We start from the raw sequence: 21,163 nt of genomic DNA on the forward strand, positions 1-21,163 counted from the left end.
AAACAGGGATTGGAAGAGTAAGTCTTTTTCCAGTTAACCATTAATAACAGCGCCTGCATTACTACTTCACGGACATGAGCAAAGTATCAGAAAAGCAATTCATTTTCAGATGCCCCAAGAAAAAGACCCTGGATTAAAGCTGGGAGAGCAACATCCCCTGAAAAGTGGCTTGCAGAGCTGTAAGCGTGGGACTGGCATTGTGTCCGCAGGAAGAGGCCTCCTCCGTGGTGCCTGGGAACACGATAAAAATGTACTTGCTGATGAGCCCAACACCAGATGTTAAAAAGTACGCTAACTTTTACTAAATGTTAGAATCAATGATGTAACTTATATAAGTAGGGTTACTTTGTCACATATTGATGGTTACCTCACTTTCACATCCACATTAACTTGATTTTAAATGCAATTAATACATATAGTCAAGGAAGACTAATGGACTACATTCCGCACTTAACCTAGTGGACGTTTTCAAATGGCACAAGTGACCAGTGCAAACCTATTTTGCATTGTAAACGACTAAATAAATCTTAATGGATTAAGAATGATCAGCTATCAACACACAAGGGAAATTAAGTGCTGAAATGCCTACATTGATTATTTTAAATTATTAGCCTTACTCTGTTCTTGAATTTGTATGCTTTTAGTGAGCTTTAACACATTTACAAGACTTATTGACTATAATTACAAGAGAATTCAAGTAATGGACACATCAATTATAAGCAACATGTCTTGACCAGACAGTTGCATAAAGAATTCTAAAAAGAGGTCCATTAGCATCTTTTTCTGAGTTTTATTCCGTTTTATCTGCCTTAAGAGGGCATGTTGAGGAAGTACACACCTTCTACACACGTGAACAAGCCTGATTTCGAAAAGCCCTATCATTTCACAAAGCCAGCTGCAAGCACGCTGCTGACAGAGGTATTAATAATGCCAACAAATAGTATCTGAATTTCCTCCCCGACAACAGCTCCCCTCTAGGAAGAGTCAGCACCAGGAGCACAATGTTTGTATTTACCTAGATTAATCTGACGCAGGTTGCCCTGGTACTTCCTTCAATGAAAAACTTTTATCTGCCTTTAATCTCCTTAAACTAGCAACGTTTCACACTCTTTTGTCTTCCTCCTTGTAACCATGCACTAAGTTTCAAAAACTGCAAGAATTTAAAGTATAGCTTTAATAATAAGCCATTATTTAAAAGTACAGTAAAATAAACCTTACAGTTTTAATGAAAATATGTTCATTGAAATGTGAATTTATTATTCAAATCCACTCATAAATTCAACCATGAAGACAGAACTTGTCTAAGCAGAGCACAATGATTTAGAAAAGCTGTCTATTTAAAATAAAGAATGTATGGCAGGTTTATAGAAACAGTGCAGTGAATTTTTACATAAATTTAGAACAGTGGCTTATGCATTTTTCCACACACACACACACACACACACACACACACACACACACACACACAAAGTTTAAAAAAAAATTTCCACCCAAAATTAAACATTAAAATGGAACACTACATTTGACAGAGCAGGGACTGAATCAGGTGCTGCCTGCGTGAAAACCAAATCCCCACGACATAGCAACTTTGGAAAGTGTTCACTAACTGTGACCCTTGGAAGGAGAATCTTGTTGCCTGGGAGTTACACTTCTCGAAATAAACCATCTGGCAATGAGTAACTTTAAATCCCTAAAATTCCAAGAAAATTTGTATTATTTCATTCCTCAAAAGCCATTTAATGTGTCCTCCGAAACACACAGTGCCACTTGGTAAGTACCTTGGAAAAACCAAACGAGGACTCAGAAACAACTGAAAAGCTGTTCAGAGAAGGGAATTTAACAAAGGCATCAGAGGGGCAAGGCTTCTTGATGGAACGAAAAGAAAGCTGTCAAATCACCTGCCTTGGAATCACTAAGGCTTAATTAACTTTGGAAATGGTAGGCGTCAACGATGACGTATGGCAGATGCCCAGAGGGCCGCGCGGCGGGGTGACGGGAGCCAGGTGGAAGGTCGACAGGCAAACGCCCCGAGGACTCCACGTTCGGATGGGACCAAATGTGCCAACTGGATCATGCGTTCGCACTTTCTAGGTAAACACAGGTTTGCTCGCACGTACGTACCTGTGTGAGTGCGAATGTGCGCCAGGAATGCCATCGAATTGCTACTTCGACACATCTTCCCACAATACTTGCAGACGTTCCCCTGGTTTTCTTCTCTCTCGCGGTTGATCTGCTCAGTGTCTTCCACTATGTACTTATTCACCTCCCGCAGCAGCTCTTCGTGCTGCCCTTTAATATGGAGAAATAAATTCTGCTCTGAGTCAAAGGGCTCCGTGCACTTGACACATTTGAAGGTGGCCCCTCCCTCCGGAAGCTCCTCCACACTGGCCTGCTCGTTCCTCAGATGACCAGCACTAGCCAAGTGCTGGTGGAGGTTGCTCTCGGTATAGAAGGACTTCCCACACAGTAAACAATGAAAGTGCTTCTCTTTCGTAGGGTGCTTCATGGCTATGTGCACATTCAGTCCACTCAAACCATCTGCTAAGAAGCCACAATCATCGCAACGAATTCGTGTGGATTCACCAAAGGAACTACCTTCACACTTCTTCTTTTTCACACCTTGGGCACAGTCTTTTAAGGGCAACTCACCGATCCTCACGCCTGTGGTTATGAGACCCTCTTCAGACTGGTCCAACAACTCACCATCTTCAGGGCTCTTTATTCTTATTATGGAAGAATCAAACCGGCCAAAACTGTACACGGCCTGTCCTTTGTCATCAATGCTGATTATAGTTTCATACACATCGTTACTTTCAACTGTGCTATCGGAAGCCAGACCATCCTCTTCCAAGATAATTTTAGTTTCATGCTGGGAATTCATCAGAATCTCCTTGTTCTGTAGAACGGGGTCTTCTTGGGTACCATCTTTCAAGTCCTCTGAACTGTGCATACTTCCAACGTCGTTCTGACCACGGCTCTCCAGGTCTGGCTCCTGTCCCGTCCTTGTCATCACAACAGGGACGGTGCTTTCGGCCAGATGCCCTCCCCCTAAACCTCCAGGACATCCACGTTTGCTCAGGGTTTCACTTGCATTCTCGCCCACACGTCCCACATCACTCTCGCCACGCGTGCCTGCACCACCAATGTCATTCAGCATGCTGTGGCTTCTCTCTACTGGCTCATAATCCAAGGCTGAGCTTCCTGCATTTTCACTCTGAAATCTGCTCGGGGAGGCACAATCAGAGGAAACAGTAAGGGACACATCCTCGGGTTTCAGAGCTTTTTCCCCGGCAAGGGGCTGTTGGAAAGTTTCACAGAAGGAATGCTCTTCACTGAGGTTAGATTCATCTCCAGTCTCAATTTCTACTGAGTCGGGAGCACGGAGTGCTTTAGCCACACCTAGATGAGTATTCTCATCCAAAACAGAACAGTCAGCGGTACTTCTAGATTTCAGAATTTCTTCAGACGGCTGGTCTGAAATCACTTGATATTCCTCAGAATTTTGCTGATGCTGCTCGTTGGATATGATGATACTCCTGGGCACGTCTGCAGAACCTGCTTCCATGTCCGAAGAGTTCAGGTAAGACTGCCTTTTCACCTTGTGTTTCTCTGTGGCTGCATGCCTCGTCATCTCTCGACGGGTCACGGCGTAGTAATCGCACGCCATGCAATAAAAAGCAAATTCCTTTGTATGCTTCCGTTTTACGTGCAGCTCTAGAGAAGCAGAAGAGTGGGCACTAAACTCACAGTGTACACACTTATTATCGCTTACACCCGTAGCGTCCCCCTGCTGGACAGGGCCCTCCGGTTCCAGACACATCTGTTCCTTTTTATCAGGAAGACGGCTGTCAGCTTCCCCATCTACAGAATGACACACACCTGCCACTTCGACTTCAGTTGGATTTCCACGCTCTGCTCCTGGCTTTTCTGAAACAGAGGCATCTGACTCAGCGGACTTGTTAGCGTGCTCCCCTGAAACCGCTGACGTGGCACTCTTTCTACAGGCTTCAAGGTTACCCCCTTCAGGGCCGACAATGATGTCTGAACTTTGTTTGCCGCTGGCTTCTACTTCTACTCGTCCTTTATGCTTCTTAGTGGCACAGTGACGCTCCATGTCTCCCTTGGTTACGGTGTAATACTTACACACTTTGCACAAGTAACTGTACTGGTGACTGTGCTTTCGTCGAATGTGAACAGTCAAGTTTGTGATACTAGAGGCCAAGAGACCACAATGAGAACATGTCCGTGAGATGTTACCTTTCGGTCTCCCTCTCTTTGGGGTGGCAGTCAAAGTGACCTCCCCTTCTTTGGTCATTCCGCCGGACTGTGACAGTTCCTTGGTAGTCAGCACGCTCTTTTCGAGGCAGACATGCTCCTGTAACTGTGCACCTTCCACGTGGCCTTCTATCCTGCCATTTCCAGAAACATGAAACTCTTCCTTTTTATCGTTTGCACCTATACACACCCTTTCAATACATTCTTCAAAACTCAAGCCGATGTTATTTTTCTTGGCATTTTCAAGATGCTTGCTTCTCTTAATGTGCTTCTCCATGCCTTCTTTGCTCAACGAATAAAGATTACATGCTTTACACAGAAAGTGGTAGTCCTGACCATGCCGGAGCTTTATGTGTCTCGTGAGGACAGTGGAAGACCTTGTTTTATAAAAACACTTCTTACACTGAAACTGAGGCTTACTGGAATGCCTGACTTCATGTCCATGGCTCACCCTGGACTTAACGGGCTCTTCCTGAGCTGCTTTACCGGGCTCACTCAGAGCATCTCTTGTATTTTCTGATTCTAAAGTACTTAAGGGTAAAGACTGTAACACCAAATCACTGTTACGCGGCTGAGAAGCCTCTGGCTGAACCAATAAAGGAACGTGCTTCTCAGTTGTTCTGTGCTCCTCCAGGTCCTTCTCAGACAAGAAGAACAGACTACAAGGAGTACAGACAAAACACATATTGTGCTTTTCCTTCATGTGGTCTGTAAGACCTGGTTCGTTCTCGGAACTAAACGAACAGCGCTGACAACGGAGGACACTGGCGGTGTGCTGGTGCTGGGTGTCGTACAAATGCTTGTCCGAGTCCCTCCTCGACGGGCTGGAAAAGTCACACTCCTCGAAGCGAAGCTTCACGTCTCCGGTGGGGCACCCCTCCCCACGGGTCTCCAGCTCCGTCCTTTCTGTAGCTACTTGAGCACAGTCCGTACAAGGACACGTCTGCTGGGCGGCAGCTGGCCTCGCGGCAGGAGAGTCCAGGGAGCACGCGAGGTGGGAGCTTCTTCTGTCCTGCTTCAGGTCCCGTGTTTCTGGGGAAGTCACACACAGACTGTGGACACCGCCACTCGCTTCTGCGTGTCTGGATGCAGACTCTGCGTCACCTGTTCTCACCTGGGTTCTCAAGTGTTTCATAAACACCCTCTGCGCATCAGTAGTTGCTCGTTTACTAATTCCTAAAAGATTAAACCTTTTCTTGGCCTGGCCCTTTAAAGTAAAAGTGCCGCTTCGTCGACGGAAGCTACCGCCCAACGTGAGGACGTTTCGCTCAGGTCTTGGTCTCGAGCCTGCGCTGATACTGTGCGCTGCCTGTAGGCTACTTCTGGAAGATTCCACCTTATCTAAGAGACCCTCTGAGCTGACCAGAGCTAACTTTTTAGTTTTATTTTGGTTTTCAGGATTTCGAGCTATGCCGAGAGAAGTTACATTTTCTTCAACGATCTCTACTGTTTCTGACGAAGGATCCCTGGACGGCGTCATTTCGACAAGCAGCTCACTGCTACTTCCGCTTTGCTGAGAAAGGCCCCCTCTGAAATCTTTAAATTTGCTTCCAACGTCTCGTAATCCTTTTGAATCACTAGCCTTTGCTACTGGCTTAGAAGCTCTCGGTTTCACGCGAACACTTTTTGTTCCCATGGAACAAGGTTTCTTGGGAAAGGGCTGTTTTGTTAAGATCTGTACAAATCCTCCACGAGCAGCAAGATTCTGACGCCGGAGGTGTGTTTTGCCAAGATAATGTGCATTCAACAGGTTTTCTTCCACGCACTGAAAGCCGCAGAGATCGCAAGAAAAGACCCGCTGCGGCCCGTGGGTCTGCCGGACGTGCGCGTGCAACGCCGCGCTGCTCTCTGCTTTGTGGCTGCAGTGGCAGCAGGCGTGTTCCCCAGGTGGCTGCAGGTGACACTCAGCATGCTTTTCCAAGTCAGTGCAGGAGGAAAACAGATGACCACATACGTCGCACTTGAAGACCGTATCTACGTTTCCAACAGTACAACCGACACTCATCTCTTTCGGGGGCAAAGGAGATTCTCTTCCCGGGTCAAGGGAAACCATTTCCCTAGCAGACTTTCCTTCGGTGTCTGTTTTCGGAGAAACAGCATCAGTGGTGCTCAAACTGGGAGGCGAGGAGAAGGCACTGGGGAGACTCGTGCCTCCATCGGGGCGTTCATTCAGGAGGGTCTCCTTCACTGCCTCACCCAACGGGATGTGCCCTTCGGGGACCGTGCTCTCAGAAGCTTCCAGCCCGCGAGCGCCCCGCTCTTCACGCTTTAGGTGCTCTGCCTCGGCCGATAACTTCATTCGTTTGGAAGCATGTTTATTTCCATCTTGCCCCACGGTGACGCTGCCGAGGTTTGAGGATTCTGAAAAACCTCTCTTGCTTGTGGAGTTTTCAGAGGAATTTGCTACCGCATCAACTACGGGCCCACAATCTACATCATGAGATGAGACATCTCTCGAGTCTCCTGCTTCTTTGTTTGCATTTTCATCCTCATCGTTCTCTGGCTTCTTCTCAGTATCCATCATTAAGAAGGTCCTGCGTCAGGGCGGCTCACTGGGCACTCGTAACCTGCGGAGAGAGCAAACGCGGCGTTACACCTCGGAGCGGAAAGAACACGCACACGTTAGTCAGGCCACCGGCAACATGAAGGGACACACTGAACGGAAAAGGTACCACAGCATCAAGATTTCCTTTCCGTTGAGATGAACTTGATCCCACGTGTGATCCTTACGAAGACTGTGAAGTCAGACTCGGGGACAAGGTTGACGCAGGAAGCGATGCCGCGTCATCTCCGACTGAAAGTGTTCTCACCCAGCTTGCAAACACACTCCCGTGCTGAATTCTCTGGACCGGTATGTTTCGGTTTACTTGTTTGTAAACAGAGAAGCCCTCTTGTCAAATTTCTCTCCTGTGAACCCGCCCCCCCCCACCCCCATCGGTGAAACACATTAGACCAAACTGCTGCGAGGCAAGCCAGGAAGTCGGGCCTTCCCCTCCGTAGCCTCCCAACAGAAGCCCAAGCCCCAGGGTAAAAGGAACAGAATTTAAGAACAACTGCTTCCTCCTTCCCCCCTACAGCAAAGAGCCTAACCTTGACTCTCTAAACATATGCTAATTAACAACATGCACATTCTTCTCGCCGTCAATGTTCCAGCTCAAACCCGCTGCCAATGAAAAGCCACTCCTGTCCCCACTGTCCGTCACCAGTTTCCTCACCCAACAGGCCTGCTGTACCTTCTGAAGGTTAATGGCAAACGGAATGTCGGCAGGGGAGCAGGATTAATGAAGCAAACTTTGGGGGGAGAAAAGAATTTCACTGAATAAAATGCTTTAAAATCAATAATATTGATTTTATTTTTCATTATGCTATTTAATTCAATTAAAACATATCATTTTCCATTTACTTTACACCAGGATTGGAATTTTCAGCCAAATGCTATTTGATTTGATGTGACTAAAAAACCATCACATATTATGGCCTCAAAGCTAATGATAACTATTTTTAACTATTTTAACTACTTTTTTCATAACAATGACAAACCAAATGAAGGCTGTTGCTTTGACTCTGCTAAAAATGGGGAATGAATAAATAAATACACACACACACACACACACACACACACATCAAAAGCATGAACAACAGAAGAAAAAGTAGCTAAATTGGGCTTTATCAAAATTAAAAACTTCAAATGACTATATGCTTTAAAAGCCACCCTCAAGAAAGGGAAAAGATAACCCATAAAATAGATAAAACATACTCCAAATCAATGGTCTGACACAGGACTTAATCCAGAATACAGAGAAAACTCTTAAACAACTCAATAACTGAAAAAAAACTCTAATGAGCAAAGGAGAATATACATTTCTCCATAGAAGATACACAAATGGCCAAGAAGCACAGGAAAACAGATTCTCCATCAACAGCCATTAGAGAAATGCAAATCAAAATCATAATCAGTCCCATTGGACACTCATCAGGATAGCTAGAAGCCCAGCATCAGATAATAACAAGTGTTGGTAAGGATGCAAAGAGAGGACACCCCCGCAATGTTAGCGGGGTGTAAAATGGGATGTCACTCTGGAAACAGTCTGGCAGACCCTCACAAGAGGAAACGCGGAGTTACGGAGTAGTTCCGATAGAGCTCATCAATCCTGCTCCCAGGTGCATGCCCAAGAGAAATAAGCCGTAGGTCATCGCAAACACATGCATACAAAGGTCTATCTATGGCAGTATTATTCGTAATAGCCAGGAGGTAGAAACAACCCAAGTGTTTATCAACAGATTAAGGAAAAATAAAACGAGGTACACCCACATCCACACAATGGAATATTCAGCCACCAGAAGGAATGAAGAACTGACATGCCCACAGTTCGCATGAACCTTGGAAATGCTAACTGTAAGAAGCCAGTTACAAAAGACCACATACCATAGGATTCCTTTGAAAGGAAATGTCCAGAATAGGCACATGTCAGGTACAGAAAGCACATGAGTGGTTCCTTAGGCCTGGGGGAGGGACACAGCGGGTGACTGCTGAAGGACCCGGGGTTTCTTTTTGAGGAGATGAACATGTTCTAAAATGTACTGTGGTGATGGTCGCACATGTCTGTGAATATACTTAAATCCATTAAATTACAGTGTAAATGCATAACATGTATGGTGTGTGAATATCTCAACAAAGCTGCTTAAAAATACACAATTTGTCACATATAATCTAAGATACAAAAACATCTTGTATTTGTTATTGTATTACAGCACAGTAACATATAGTTTTATTACAACTATAAAGTATTTACCATGTCTCCAGTATGTGATCCAGAAAATATAAATTGAGAGGTTAATAGATGTTTAGGCAAGAAAAACATATCCCTGGTCAAATACGTTTAGGAAACTCTGGTTTGAACCAAAGTTTCTTTACCACAGGATTTCTCAGCACATATGCATTTCCCAAACCAGTTTCATTACAGAACTCATTGTTTATAAAGAATCAAGAAACCAGTGGTTCCAAGGGAGCTTTTAGGAAAGGGACAAGGGACCTGTAAACAAAGCACTGGCTTTGCCATTCAACATTCACAATTAAAGAATAAACAGAGGGGGGAAATGAATCATGCATCTGTTCCAAAAACTTCACTTAGTGCCCACTACATGCCAAGTATTGTTGGTTGTAGATACTGGAATTATAGCAGAGAATAACACAAATTCTCTGCCTTAATTGTAAAGGGTAAGATGTTTGTTTGTTTGTTTGTTTGTTTGTTTGTTTTTGTTTGTTTTCAATGGAAACATTGAACATCCCTCTTCTAGAACATCCTTTTCTAGTCAAGAAGAATCACAGGGACCGGATTTACTCTCATGCGTGAAACAACCGAAAAAGAAAAAACAGACAGAATCTCTGAAACAACAGCATAAGACTTTGGACATCAGCAACCAAGGGACAGCGATCCCTGAGAGATGAGATACAAACAAGGGGGGGTCCGAATCCCAGCTTACTGCCTGGAGAAAGGACTCAGGCCACAGCACAGGCAGGGATCCCAGACAGGGCCCAGGAGTCTTCCCACAGAGTGGACAGGCAGCTAAAGTCTGCAGGGCAGAGTCAGAGAGAGCAGAGGCACCAGAGAGAGAAGCCCAGAGACCTTCAAGGGGTCCCTCAAGGGTGCTCCGATCAACACAGACAACATGCCATCTTTCCAGAAAATTGTCCCTTGCCCCTCCCACTCACTCCTTGGTAACTCCCCCTCCCTGAGGCAACCACTGTCCAGTATTCCATAATGCACCAGTCTGGCCTGTCCCGGATGTTCATATAAATGGAACCAGACAACAGGCCTTTGCGGGAAGGAGAGTCGGCCTTTTGCTCAACACAGTGTTTTGGCTGCATGTATTAACAATGCATCCACTTCCGCGCTGAGCAGTATCCTCTTGTATGGATACAGCACGATTCTGTTGATGGGACACCTGAGCTGTTTCCCCCTTCTGCGGCTATGGTGATAAAGCTGCTCTGAATATTCTTGTGCAAGTCTTTTTATGAACGTACATTTTCATTCCTCTCGTGGAAACACCTGGCATAGCAAGGCTGCACCACGGGGACCAACGTGCATGCCAACTTTGTGAGAAACCATCTGATGGACCTTCAGAGTGGCTGCACTGTTTTGGACAGCCACCAATGTCAAGAGTTTTGACTGATCCACACATTCTCACTGATATTTGATGCTGTCAGTCTTTTAAATCTAAGTCATTCTAGTAGGTGTGTATGGTTTTAATCCGCATTTCCCTGATGACTAGTCATGGTGCTGAATACCTTGCTACGTGCTTTGTGAAATGTTCATTAGCCTTCTGCCCGTTTCTTACGTAGATTGTCTATTTTCTACTGAGCTGAGGGGTTACTTATGTGTTCTGAAGATAAATCATCTGTCAGATATATGTCTCACAAATATTTTCTCCCCTTTCATTTTATTAATGTTTTTTGAGAAGCAAAAGTTTTAAATTTTGATGACATGCATTTTTTTCCTGTTCTGGTTATTTTCTGTCTCCCCATGATAGAAAATAAGGGCATGGTTTATGTTTTCCACCCTTATATCCCAAGAGCCTAGAACAATTCCAAGCACATATGAGGTACTAGAATAAACAAATACCTCATTGTGATATAAGAAATGTCTCTTTTCTAAGTATTTAGAGATAAAATGAAAAAAGTGTGAGAGACACTTTAAAATAGTCCAGGAGGGGGGCACAGGGAGGCCATGTGCGGATAATAATGAAGGCTAGATGACAGTGACGTGGAAATTCAATACACCACTCCATCAACTTTTGTATATGTCTGTATATGCATGTGTTTGAAAACGTCCATTACATACTTTATGTTTAACGGGTTTTAATGGTTTGTCTAAAGTGGTATGAATTCCCTTCCTTTCAATGTTGAGTCCAACCATCTCCTCCTCTTCCAACACCACTCTGGTGCACCACTGCCGCCTTCACTATGGACACCAGAGGAGTTTCTTCTCCAGAAGCATATGCATTCAAGAAACACGAACTTGGGGAGGACTCACACACGTACATCTAATCAGAAGGAATGTTCTAATGATGGCACCTGACTAACACATTTTTGAAGACACAAGAGTGACACCTGCACTGATATGCAGAAGCACAGTATTGAGACCCTTTATTATCTCCTATATAAGGGCTCCAAAAACTCTAAAACAAAAGGAGAAAATATTTTTATACTTGCTATTCCCCAATTAAATAATGCAACATCTCATTGCACCGAGAAAGAACATCAAACGCTCAACAAATACATACTGAGTGCCTACCACAGGACAGGAACTACCGAGCTCCAAACGCGATCTCTGCCCTCGCCAGGCTCGTGTTCTGTTAGGAGCCACGTGACACACACACCCAGGAACTCGAACACGAGACCACGTATGAACACAGGCGACAGGAACTAAGACCGAGAGCTGTATAAATGAGCAAGGGAATCCTGTGCCAAGCAGAACATTTGGCCAGAAGAGCAGAAATATCACTTGAGCTAAACCTGCTAAAACTGCTGTTTTCTTTTTCTGACAGAGCAGGCAGGAAGGGTGAAACACTCAAGTGGAAGAGCGAGATTCGGCAAAGCCACTCCACACCCGAGACGCAAGCGCGCACGACCGTCAGCAGCCCGGACAGCCACGCCGCTGGCTCTTGCCTACACAGCGGCAGGAAAGAAAAGCAGAGGACCCACCAAGAGCACGTCACACAAGGCTCTGAACTGAGAGTTGGAACGTATTCAGTGGTGTCGACGGGAAGTCACTGGAACACAACACTCCTTCCGGATGATCACTTTTACAGAATGCAGGACGCATCACAGGTAGAGAAATTATATAGGCAGCGTGCATTCCAACAGCCCATAACCAGGATGACGTCAGGGCAAGATGATTTAATAAATATCTTCAAGTGATCTAGAGGGGATTAAACAGAAATGAGAAAGTTTATGCTAATATAAATGAAAAAGAAAAGCCTTCATCAGAAAGATTATTAGAACAAGTACCAAATCGCCAATGGAGATGGGGAAGAGAATTCAAACCTCACCCAACTGGAACAGTTTAAGAGCTCATTTTTCTGGAGGCAAATTTCACTCATTCACTCCACAAACATTCATTGAAAGCCAACCAGAAAGCATCTTTAATTCTCTCAGAAACAAAGCAAAGGAACAGAGTGGCTAGGGGACTCACTGCCAACCCTCAGGACAAGTAAGGCCTAACCTTGGTTTCTTCTGAAAGATCTGATACTTGTCTGCAGAAAGAAAATGAGTCTCAGTTATCCTCCCAGGGTAAGGGTTCAAGATTCAGAAGTCTTGGTAGGTGTTTACACTAAAGGAATGAGATATATTATTTAACCAAATCTTCTTAAAGCATATGTATCCTTGGGGCGCCTGGGTGGCTCAGTCGGTTAAGCATCCGACTTCGGCTCAGGTCATGATCTCACGGCTCGTGAGTTCGAGCCCCGCGTCGGGCTCTGTGCTGACAGCTCAGAGCCTGGAGCCTCTTGAGATTCTGTGTCTTTCTCTCTCTCTCTGCCCCTCCCCCGCTCACATTCTATCTCTCAAAAATAAATAAACATTAAAAAATATACATATATGTATCCTATACAAATCCATCAATTATCATTCAACACATATCCTCACTGTCCCACAAAGATTTTCAAACAGGCAATTCCATTTATAGTATCTATTCATCCAGATTCTCAACTAGTTCCTTGACAGGAAGGAAGGAAGGGAGGAAGGGAGGAAGGGAGGAAGGATGGATGTTAGGAAGGAAGGAAGGAAAGCAAGCTGCATGTAACTTTATCATCTTCAATTTCACTCACCGAGAATCTGTCATGAAAGAACGTTCCTGCTCTAACCGAAAGACTCCCTGCTACGGTTGAAAATTCTTTTAAAAGTTACAAGAGAGAAATCAAAACAGTCCTTTTAAGAACAAAATAAAACAAATCAACAGCAGCCTTCTGATGACACCTGGTGGCCAGTGCTCACAGGAAGTTTCTTTCACATTTTAAAGAAAGCACTTCAGGAACTACTGGAGAAACCGAAGTTATTGGACCATCTTTCCTGCTTCCTCTGCCCGCCTTGGGCTATACTCTTCACTCAACCCGATCTCTTCTGCATTTCTTTCTTCGTCCCTTTTCTTTTCTGATCATGACGCGTTAAGCGAGCTTGAGCCAGGCTCGTGCATGCTCACACTCTTACACACGAGCTCACAGACACGCGCTCACCGCTAGGACACTAGAAGCCAGCTCTCCCTGCCCCCACCCCACGGCATCTCACCCTTCACCCCTCCTGCTCTCGCCCCATTAGTGGTACGAACGGTGTGGAGCCAGCAGGTGTTGGCACCAGGCCAACAGAAAAGTCACAGCGGGGGACACGTGTGTGCAGCACGGCAGGTGCGCACACACATGCACGTACAAAAACTCCCAACGGTCTTCTGACCTTTCCCTTTGGGGAGTTCAAAGAAGGATGAGCTGCAGAAGTCATTAAGATCCTACTGTAGGGACTGCCTCCTCCCAAAAGGACAGGGTAAGGCAGGTGAGACTTCCTACAAGCCTATTAGGAGCTGAGTGTGACAGGAATAAATGGAAGCCAGCGGACTACTCCGATCTCTTCCGGCTACTACTTCCGACTGGACTTTTTACTGAAAAGAGCAGTCTTACCATTATATATTACCTAACTGAACCAGGTATCACCAAGCCCTATGTGGAGCTGCAATCTGTAACAGAGACCACAAGACAAAGTATCGGATCCTACAAAGAAAAAAGTCACTTTTCTGTGAAAATGCTTGTAAGTTGAATGAATTCTTCCTTGACAACAGAGTATAATTTAACAGCCTAAAAACCATTCACGAAGAGAACACCTGAGGCACCTCACCACGAGGGATGGATGTGGACACAAGTCGTGGTTTATTCACAACTGGACCAGTGCATGAACACCTCGGTCCAGGAAAGCCCGTGTCCTCACTGGCCAGAGAACAGGCTGCAGCGCGTTCCTAAGAAGTAAGTCTGTAAGCGTGCCCATTTCCCCACCCCCGAAGATGCCCGCAGTGGTTTACAAAGAGTCCACACACCCTGACGCTCCCTTCAAAGGATGAAACCTAATTCTCTCCCCTCAGCGTGGGCTGGCCTCGCTGACCTGCTCACATCGGCCAAAAAATAGTGGAAGAGAGAGTGTCCGACCGCGGAGACCAGATCACAGAAGGCAGAAGCTTTCTGCGCGCCCCTCTCCGGCACCCCTGTGCCCAGTGCCAGACAGGAACAGGGGGCTCCTTCCTGCCGGCTGGGGAGCAGCTCCTCCGGCCCCAGGCCACACTGCAGAGGACCGCAGCCCCTACAAAAGCCTGACTGCTAGAGAAACCCAGGGCCAGAACCTTCCAGACCCACAGAAACCGTGAGTAACAGATGCTCGCTGCTTTAAAGCCACTGAGTTCTGACAGAATTTGTTACATAGCAATAGAGAACTAACAGAATGCCCTGCCCTCTCCTGCCCACCTCGACAATAGCCAGGGCTCAATTTCAGCCTCCTTCCTGTATATTCTCTATATATTTCCTTTCCTATGTGCTCCAACCTTTAATAAGAATCTTCTGTGCTAGCACAGTAAGATTAAGGAACACAGGAGGAAATCAGTACACGTTCACGGAAGTATACTGTTTGAGAAGATTTCAGAAGTTTACACGGCTGACAAATACACGCATGCCTCTTCCGCTACCAAAAGCAGATCTGATACAGCTCACAATGCAACACGGATACAAGAGAACCAAGAGTTATTGAGTGCTAATAAAGAGATGAGGTAGAGTTTTAAATTTAGATTTGTATGGAGTAAAAGAAATGTCTTAATGGTTCCTGAAAATCCTGCTCATTTTGGATGAAGACATCATCCATCTTTAGCTAGCAACCACACCAGAACCAGCAGTAGCCATGCGTCGCTTCCCAGCTGGGCTCGAAAACGCTAGCAGCCAACACTGCCAAGAGTCCCCGAGCCTGATGAGGCAGCCCCCGAGGTGAACACCCAGAGAGCCACAGGCCACGTGACTACCTCCTTCCCTGGCAGGACATACCCAAGCTCAGGAGACCTGGGGGCCTCTGGCCACAGGGCTCGTACCTGATTAAGTTCCATCTCCAAAGCATCTCACATACCACGTTTAGCGTGATCCCAGAAAGAACTGTCCCCTGCCAGAGTGTAAGGACACACTGAAGCCAGGCAGACTGGAGCCATGTGATCCCCAGACCAAATGGCAGGAGTGAAGTAAAACTATCGGATGGAAAAAAAAAAAAATCTCACTCAAGTCAGAACAGAACTTTGCAGGGGATACCCATGTTCTATTTCAAATACCCAATTCAATTTTGCCTGAGTTACAAATTAGAGTATTTGCTTACTGCTTAAGTTAGAGCTAAAACAATCACTAAAAACCCATACTGATAGAGATCAAACACAGTGAGCACAACAGAAAAAAAAGACCATCATCCCTTTCATTACCAAAGATTCCCACCTTTCCAACACTATTTATGAAAACGTATTTTAATACATTTATACATTTAATGCATTTACATCACTTTTAAGTGATATAAAACAACAAATCATGGGACAAAAATAAACTATTAAAGTAGCTCAGCCTTCTTACCTGGCTATTTTTTTTAATCTTCCTACACTTCAAGTACGATTTTCCAAATACGTTAAATTGATCTAGTAATAAAGTTAATTTTATGACGATCTTATATCAACCACCTCTGACAAATGCATCTTTTTGTAGTCGGAAATATTTTACACAAAAAGTTAAAATTTAATATATCTTTCAGAAAGCATTTTTAAAAATCAATGCTTGTTAGAATTTCCATCTAATTTTTTAAAATTTATTTTAAAGAAATAAAATTCTTATTGGAACAGGAAAACAGGATAAAAGAATGGAATGAAGACTCCATGCACAGAGTATGAAAAAGTTCAATGCCATTAAAAGCAGACACATAGGACCATCGGTATCTTATGCCATTTGAAAAGGTTGTTTTATTATCAATGTAACTAATCACAATGAAACCATCTCTTACAACTAAAGACATTATAATGAATTTTCTTTACAACTACAGAGAAATGGGATTTGCTGTTTCACATCAAATAGAACAGGCTGTATAAATTCTTCTTCCTATTTATTGTAAAATATAATTTCATCTATAAAATCAGTCATGAAATATTAAAACTGAAACAACAGAATTTATGTCCTTTACTTAATTTAGTTTAAACGGTCTATTCACTAAAAAAAAAAAGGAGAGGGAAGTACACGTGATGAACCCCTATACTTTCTCATTAAGTGTCTCCATTAGACGCTTTATTTTCCAGAATTTATAATGCAGCCGTAAAAAAAGCATTCCATGATAAAAGTTAGTATACTTTCCCTAAATTTGCCTTTTATCTTTTTCAAAAGGCAGGAGAATGAAGCACATGGCACGTGAAAGCTGAGGAAAGAGGAGAATAAAAAGAAACACATAATCCATTTGCACTGAACGTTTTAAACATCAGTGGACAAGAACATTAAAGTTCAAGGGACGAAGCCTTTGTGCGCATCCCAAAGGCTCCAACGACAGGTGTGGGACTCGGGGCAGCCACGGAGCTTTCCCAAGCCTCAGAGTCCGCCTTCAGAAGGTGGGGGAAGGTCTAAGAGTCCTAAATCCAACAAGAAGCCCCTGGGTGACAGCAAGGAGCTACTCAACCCCAACAACAGAAAACACACTCTTAGGAATGGATTTTTTTTTTTTTAATTCCAGCAGAAACACAGGAAGAAAGAGGGGATTTCCAAAATGCAAATCTTGGGGGAATATAACAAAAAACATCTAGAGACACATTCCACAGAGTTTGTGCTTAGACAGCTTCATCAGGTCCACTGAGAAGAGCTGGGATACAATGGCTCATCAAAGAACTGCAGGGAAAAAAGACTGAAACTATTAATTTTGGAAGAAATCTGGAAAACACTGTAATTCCAAATGTCAATAAGCTCACACACGATATAAAACTATCAAGCCTCAAGACATTTGGAATATAAATTATTAGGTATAAAAGACGTGAGTGCTAAGAAAGTATATTTAGAAAGGAGAAAAACCTTCAGCATTAAATTTTCTAAATGGATGTAGTTCTAACCGAGTTCATTTATATACCAGAGTGAACAGTTTTCTTCCTCTAGGTGGCAAAATTATAGGTAACTTTTTTTCCTCTTCCTGGCATCTTTCTATACTTTCTAAAATATATTACCTTTGGGGGGTGGGGGGGGAGACTGACAGAGAAGTTTAAAAAAAATCTCTACGTATGGTTGAAGTAATAGAAATTGACAGCCACTCTCGAGAAAAGAAGTCCTAAGATAGAAATGTATTTATGACTGTGGTTCTTGGACTAAACTCAGAATCAAAATAAATGAAAGGAAATTTATGGGCGGCTTATTGTAATAGTTAGAGACGTTTGGTGAAACACTCAGGGACACCAAGAAATTTACCTGGGGGGGCAACCTGGATGGCTTAGTTGGTTGAGCGTTCGACTCTTGATTTCAGCTTAGATTATCATCCCAGGGTGGTGATCTAGGCTCAGTGCTGAACGTGGAGGCTGCTTAAGATTCGCTCTCTCCCTCTCCCTCTGCCCCTCCCTTGTGCACATGCATGCCCCCGCTTCTTCTCCCATAGATAGATAGATAGATAGATAGACAGACAGACAGACAGATAGACAGATAAAAGAAACTTCCCTATTGCTCAGGGACCTCATAGTGACACTCAAGAACGAAGGGAGGCCAGAAACAAAACATTGACAGCACCTAGGTCTCGACCTCTAACACCACCTCCACTAAAAGGAACCTGGTCTCAAGAAATGGCAGATTCTAGGGCTGGGGCAAGGTAGCTGTACAAGATGAGCTTGGAGCATTTTATTTATTATGTCAAAAAAGGAGAAAAGTTTTTTTAAAAAGGATGTGACGATACCCACCCCCACCCCCCATCACTGCAGCTGGAAGCAGCTCCTACTGGCCAAATCTGGGACAACTTGAGCACCAAAATAATGAAGTACCATTAAAGATACGAATGGATAAGTCCATATGGATAACTGGGAAACAGACAGACACATGGATGAACCAATGGGCCAAAAAGTTGGCTCTGTACATAGTAGGATGCTGAGGGCCTACAGGTAAATATGGAGGGAGCGAAGGAGACAGAAAATCATACTGGCAAAGATTACATCAGGCAAGAATCATCATTGGATACTAACTCTAGGAGGCATAATTTTGATGTTAAGAATGTTTGGTGTTAAAGCATCTCCCCACAAACTGTTTATCAGTTGCAAAGGAAGAAAAAAAAAAAAAAACTCAGTAATCGTCCAGTAGATAAATGGACAACACCTTGCTTGGGGCAGGGGGGCGGGGTGATAAGAATTAAGATCCTCAATGCAGGGCAGACAGACATGGTATACCTCCAGACAGAACACGCTGAGAAGGACAGGACAGGACACCCACCCTCCCCACCCCCGCATCACTGCAGCTGAGAACACAAAACCTCCAGTTAATCAAGAGGAAACAGACAAATACAAAGTGAGGAATATTTTACTTTAGAAAGAAAAAAAAAAGTGGGGAGGACTACATTCTTCACCAATGTCAATGTCATAAAAGACAAACAAAGACTATGGAAACATTCCAGATTAAAGGAGGCAAAGGAGACAAGACAACTAAATCCAATACCTGTTCTCAGACTGGATCCTGTGATGGCAGGAAAATGCTATTAGGACATTTTAGGTCAACTGACAACAAGGACTGTGATGATTAACTGTATGTGTTAACTGGGTTAAGGGATGACCAGATTGCAGGTAAAATGTTGTATCTGGGTGCGTCTGTGAGGGTGTCTCCGGAAGGGATAAGCATTTGAATCAACAGACTGACAAATATCACCCTCACCAATGTAGGTGGGCATCACCCAATCTGCCAAATGTGCTGAATGCCTACGTACAATAAAAAGACAGAGGAAGGGCAAGTTTGTTGTTTTTTGGTTTTTTGCTTGAGCTGGGACCCATCCTCTCCTGCCTTCACAGTCCTGGGTCTTGAGCTTTCAAAATCAGACTCAATTAAACCACCAGCTTTTCTGTTTCTCCAGCCTGCAGAAAGCAGAAGGTGGGATTCTTGGCCACTGTAGTCCTATGAGCCAACCCTTAAACCCCTATAATAAAGCTGCTCATGTATACATGTACTACATTTATGTGTATGTACGTATATGTACATATACGAATGCGTGCACCCTCTTCTATTTCTCTGAAGAATCCTGACACAGAGCTTTGTACAGAGTGGTTCTAGAGGAGAATATTAAGGAGAAGTTTTCTGACTTGGTTCTGGGATTTCTAGAATTGGCTCTCTAATCTGATTAGACTGAAAGACAGGAGGGGCGCCTGGGTGGCACAGTCGGTTAAGCGTCCAACTTCAGCCAGGTCACGATCTCGCGGTCCGTGAGTTCGAGCCCCGCGTCAGGCTCTGGGCTGATGGCTCAGAGCCTGGAGCCTGTTTCCGATTCTGTGTCTCCCTCTCTCTCTGCCCCTCCCCCATTCATGCTCTGTCTCTCTCTGTCCCAAAAAAAAAAAAAATAAATAAACGTTGGAAAAAAAACAAATTTAAAAAGAAAGACAGGAATGACGGTTTTCAGTATAAAGATAACACTTATATTTGGTCCAAGATAAGAACTGATTACAGGTACACAAAATATCTACATTGGAGGGGCGCCTGGGTGGCGCAGTCGGTTAAGCGTCCGACTTCAGCCAGGTCACGATCTCGCGGTCCGTGAGTTCGAGCCCCGCGTCGGGCTCTGGGCTGATGGCTCAGAGCCTGGAGCCTGTTTCGGATTCTGTGTCTCCCTCTCTCTCTGCCCCTCCCCCGTTCATGCTGTGTCTCTCTCTGTCCCACAAATAAATAAACGTTGAAAAAAAAAAAATTAAAAAAAAAAAAATCTACATTGGATACTCGTAATCAACCATTTATGTGAACCCAAGAGCTAAGTGACTCTGTATATGATACTTACTAACATTCTGGAAAACTAAGGAATAGAATGATTGGTTGGTTGGCTCTAATGCTGCTGGACAAGGTGATGAAAGAGATGATGAGCTCAGGGAGTCAAATTCCCAGCTCAAGCAGAGCATAAATGACCTAAAGCTTCCAAGTGCGCCCTGGAGGAAAGCCTGATCTAGAGCTGCAGGGCTGACAGTGCTGCTTATCAAATGCCTACTGTGGTTCTGTGACTGGCTAGATCAGAAAGCAAGCCGAATGCCCAGCCTCAAGGGGGTGCACTGTTACTCTATGGACACCAACTGGGAAGGACCAAGGCCCTGTAAGTTGGGATGGGGACATGCAGGAAGACCCTGATAAAGCTGGGGATGTGGAGTCCCTAAATTCTGACAAGTATTCTTCGCGAGAAGAGGTCTCCACAAGGCCAAGAGTCCCCTCATGCCAGTTCCTATAACAAATCTCGTATTTTATGTATGTATACTTAATATGCCATTGGTTCTGTTTCTCTGGAGAACCCTGATATAAGTACCAATGTAAATTTATAAAACTAAATACTATAATTATACAAGGGAATATCCTTATTTCTAGAAGATATACACTGAAGGATTTATGGGTAAAGGGTCATGACATACTTAATTTACTCTTAAAAGGTCCAGGAAAAAGTAAGGGGTGTGTGTGTGTGTGTGTGTGTGTGTGTGTGTGTGTGTGCGTGCGTATGTGTGTGTGAAGAGAGAGTGAACACACTCTCCAAATTACCTCCAAATAAAAAGTAAAGAAGAAAAGAAAAGAAAAAACAAAAAGCTGAGCTGGTTTCATACATATGGCTTACAAAGACCTTGCCCCATCTCCAGTAACTGTCAGGGGGTCAAAAGAT

At 44.2% G+C, this 21,163-nt stretch overlaps 1 protein-coding gene across 3 annotated transcripts in view; it reads right to left on the reverse strand.

Annotated features, from left to right (window-relative positions):
• The window catches only part of ZNF407 (zinc finger protein 407), a 457,064-nt gene that overhangs the window by 422,397 nt on the left and 13,504 nt on the right, over positions 1 to 21,163 (reverse strand). For 2 of the 3 annotated variants that reach the window (XM_030336740.1, XM_030336746.1), the window contains exon 2: positions 2,122 to 6,842. In XM_030336740.1, coding sequence (XP_030192600.1) covers positions 2,122 to 6,799 — 4,678 coding nt within the window. In that variant the 5' untranslated portion in view covers positions 6,800 to 6,842. Of the gene's footprint in view, positions 1 to 2,121; positions 6,843 to 11,980; positions 12,198 to 21,163 lie in introns of all 3 variants that reach the window. The other variant, XM_030336741.1, reaches the window with a different exon arrangement.

This window comes from Lynx canadensis, chromosome D3, assembly GCF_007474595.2.
Source record: "Lynx canadensis isolate LIC74 chromosome D3, mLynCan4.pri.v2, whole genome shotgun sequence".
NCBI classification, from domain to species: domain Eukaryota; kingdom Metazoa; phylum Chordata; class Mammalia; order Carnivora; family Felidae; genus Lynx; species Lynx canadensis.